Below are 3,231 nucleotides of genomic sequence, written 5' to 3' on the forward strand. Positions count from 1 at the left end.
CGGTGGTTTCTCACAGCCGCTCGCTCGCTCGCCGCCGCCGCAGCCTCTGAAGCTTTACTACGCCTGTGATGGGACGCAGCTTTTCATCTGAACCCGACGTGAACAAACACGCCGACCTCCACACGTGATGAAGTATTCATGCGGAGGAAGGAGGGAGGCTTGGACAGAACGACACTGTTGTCGTCTCATGGCTCCTTTTTGTCGTATTTGGATGAAAATAACTCTTCTTCTTCCTCTTCATGTCTTCCTGTAGAACATGTTGTAAACTGTTCACAGGTATCCAGACTATCAAAGCTGGTGCTGGCAGCTTATCTTAACCGCTTAAGATAAGAGCTGAAGGCAACCAAACACACTCCACACACTCCACACAGTCTCTCTCTGCTCTCTCTCTGCTTATTTAAAGTATCACCTGACTAGAGGCAGATTTGTTTCATTCACACAAAGAAGAAACATAATCTGGAGAAGGAAGCTGGAGGAAGGAGGGTAGTCTGTCTTTGACACAATGCATGGTTGAATGAGCTGCAGGGATGTGTGTGTGTGTGTGTGTGTGTGTACATAAGCGACCCTGCTGCAGATGGAGAGGTCACCCACCCCGTGTGCTGCCACCTAACAAACATAAACCCTATTTCTGCGAAAGATTGGACCTTCTTGTGTTTGCAGACGGGATGATCCTGCTCAGCACTCTGCTCCCGGGGGTCACACACACTCACACACACACACACACACACACACACACACACACACACACACACACACACACACACACACTCTGCTGCTGCTGTTCAGCCACCTGGAGCTTCATTCTGCTTTTACCAGGTCAAGGCTCCACACAGGGAAAGATACTGGACCTGAACACAACACGGCTCAGTAGCACTCACATGCTTTTATTCTGAAGGGTTCTGTGTGTTTACACCTGAAGAAGCTACAGCACCAGTGTGTATGGACATCTCAGGAATCAGGTGGCAACAAGTAATCAAGCTACTAACTGAACTACCTTGTCTCAGAAGCTTGGCAGAGGCTCAGCTACTTTTCAAAGCTTTTTCAGCAACTTCCTATCCAAGCAACCTTGAGGGGAAATCAAAGACGAACAATCCTGCCAAACCTTAGTGACCTTAGACCGACCACACACACACACACACACACACACACTCTCTGATACTGAACTGTCACTAACCCCACAACTCCCTGGATCATATCCCAGCATGCATCACTCTCGTGCCTTATGGGAAGTGTTGTCTATACAAACACATTGTGTTGTTTGTTGTTGTGTATGAAGTGTGCGACTCTGAGCTGTGAGTCTCTTTAGCTTCATTTAGCTGTCATATTATTTGAACCTTGCACACTTCAGCTGAACTCTTCTGGTCTGGGATCAGAGCCGCTCTGGTTGGGAGTCGGACCAAACCGCGATGGCGTCTGCCAACGTGTCGCCGTGCGAGTGACGACAGAGAGACGCGCTGTTTAGAAAGACCTCAACATCTGGACACGTGCAGTCAACAAATCAAAATCAATGTCTGATGTCAAAACCATGATTGCACATAAAGGAACTGGCTCAGACAGACGCAGCGGTGGAACAAAGCAGCTCAGGACTCTGGGTCAGTCAGGAGGTCTGGGGCAGGACAGGACCTCCTCATAGAACCCTGGAACCCTCAGCCGGTCTCCAGTGGACCAGCAGGAGCCTGAATATCAACCTAACCCTAACCCTCATGACTCTGACCTGAAGTCAAACCGACCCGACTGAAGCAAACAGTTCAGTCTGACACACTGAACCCTGGTGTGTTGCCTTCACTCACCTTCATCTGGATCTCCTGAGTCTTCCAGTGAGGTCTGATCCGGCCCAGGAGCTCCAGTATGTCCCTGTGAGGTTCATGCTCGTCCACGCCGATGTCCAGATGGAGAAGATGATCCTCAGGACCGAGACGACCGCTGTCCATCTTCCCACAAAGCACAAACGCACAAAACTAAAGTCCAATGCTCTCCAATCCAGGATCAAATGTTTGTGTAAAGTTTTGTGTTTAACCTCCAGAAACTCAAGACTTGCAGATTGAGTCAAAGTCACAGTAATGATCCACAAACTTTAAAAAGAAGTCAGCTCAGTCTCCTGGTGTTCCCACGTCACTGCATGTCCAGCTGTGTGTCCGGTGACTCAGCACGCCACCGAGCTTATCAGGGGCCAATGTTCCTATGGGCATCTTCATCTCCATTGCTGTGACACGGCAGCAGAGTTTGTGCCTGTGGTTTACACATTAACCACCGCAGCTCCAGTAGTGATTGTTCAATAGAAACACCACGCGGAGACTCGTTCTGACAAACACATGTGGATCCTGGAGGGCTGGCGTGTTATTTTACGAGTCCACAGGTCCCGTGTCTCCTCTGCAGGTCACAGTAGAGTGAAATGAGACGATGTGATAGGATACAGAGACGTTTAGGGGAACACACAGATCTGATCGTCATTAGATTGAATGGTAAACCGGCACTGTAACCTTAAACTGTGACGACACTGCCGTTGACACTGAGCTCAGCGTGTTTTCACTCCTAAAGCTTCGGTCCGTACGGTGCTGAGCCTCTTCTTCTTCTGTTGCACTTGGCAAATATAAGAGATAGGAAAGGAAGGGGGGGTAGTTACTGTCACACACAGGAGGAGCTGCACAGGTTTGCACAAAATAATTACAAGAAAATAATCAACATTAATGGTTTTGTTTTGTTTTCAGTTTTTGCCTCCTAAATCCTGAAGCACTGATGTATTCTATGTGCTGCTGACTGCCATTGGACGGAGTAACGGGAGTGTTTTCTTCTCCGGGGCTTAAGTGGTTAAAGCAGAGTGCAGCCTCAGTCTCTCAGGCTCAGCCGACTCTAGCTCACAGCTTATTACCGCACTTTATTGAACTTCATTCAAGCTAGAAAGTACGCTTGTGCCGAAAATCAGCAGAATAAGATGATTCTGATTGTGCAGATGTGTTCCAGATGTGTGTGTGTGTGTGTGTCTGTGTGTGTGTGCCAGAGAGCCTCTATTGTCTGAGTCTGAGCCGAGTCCTCCTGTCATCTAGTCGTCCCATCTAAAGCTCAGTCAGACGTGACCTCTCCTCTCCTCCTCTCTCCTCTATCCTCCTTTCCTTTCCTCTCCTCCTTTTCGTCACCTCTCCTCACCTTTCCTCTCCTTTCCTTTACGCTCCTTTCCTCTCCTCTCCTCTTTCCTCACCCCTCCTCTCCTCCCCCTCCTCCCCTCTCCCTTCC

The 3,231-nt window shown here is 49.1% G+C and overlaps 1 protein-coding gene across 3 annotated transcripts in view; it reads right to left on the bottom strand.

The window, feature by feature from the left end:
- Positions 1-2,209, bottom strand: part of LOC142995959 (ethanolamine kinase 1-like) — a 16,465-nt gene extending 14,256 nt beyond the window's left edge. For 2 of the 3 annotated variants that reach the window (XM_076146823.1, XM_076146825.1), the window contains exon 1: positions 1,791-2,209. In XM_076146823.1, the coding sequence (XP_076002938.1) occupies positions 1,791-1,931 (141 nt within the window). In that variant the 5' untranslated portion in view covers positions 1,932-2,209. The remainder of the gene's footprint in view (positions 1-1,790) is intronic. The other variant, XM_076146824.1, reaches the window with a different exon arrangement.
- Positions 2,210-3,231: the final 1,022 nt, after the last annotated feature.

Source organism: Genypterus blacodes, unplaced genomic scaffold (genome assembly GCF_046128005.1).
Source record: "Genypterus blacodes isolate CSIRO-AG114 ecotype Tasmania unplaced genomic scaffold, CSIRO-AGI_Gbla_v1 ptg000034l_1, whole genome shotgun sequence".
NCBI classification, from domain to species: domain Eukaryota; kingdom Metazoa; phylum Chordata; class Actinopteri; order Ophidiiformes; family Ophidiidae; genus Genypterus; species Genypterus blacodes.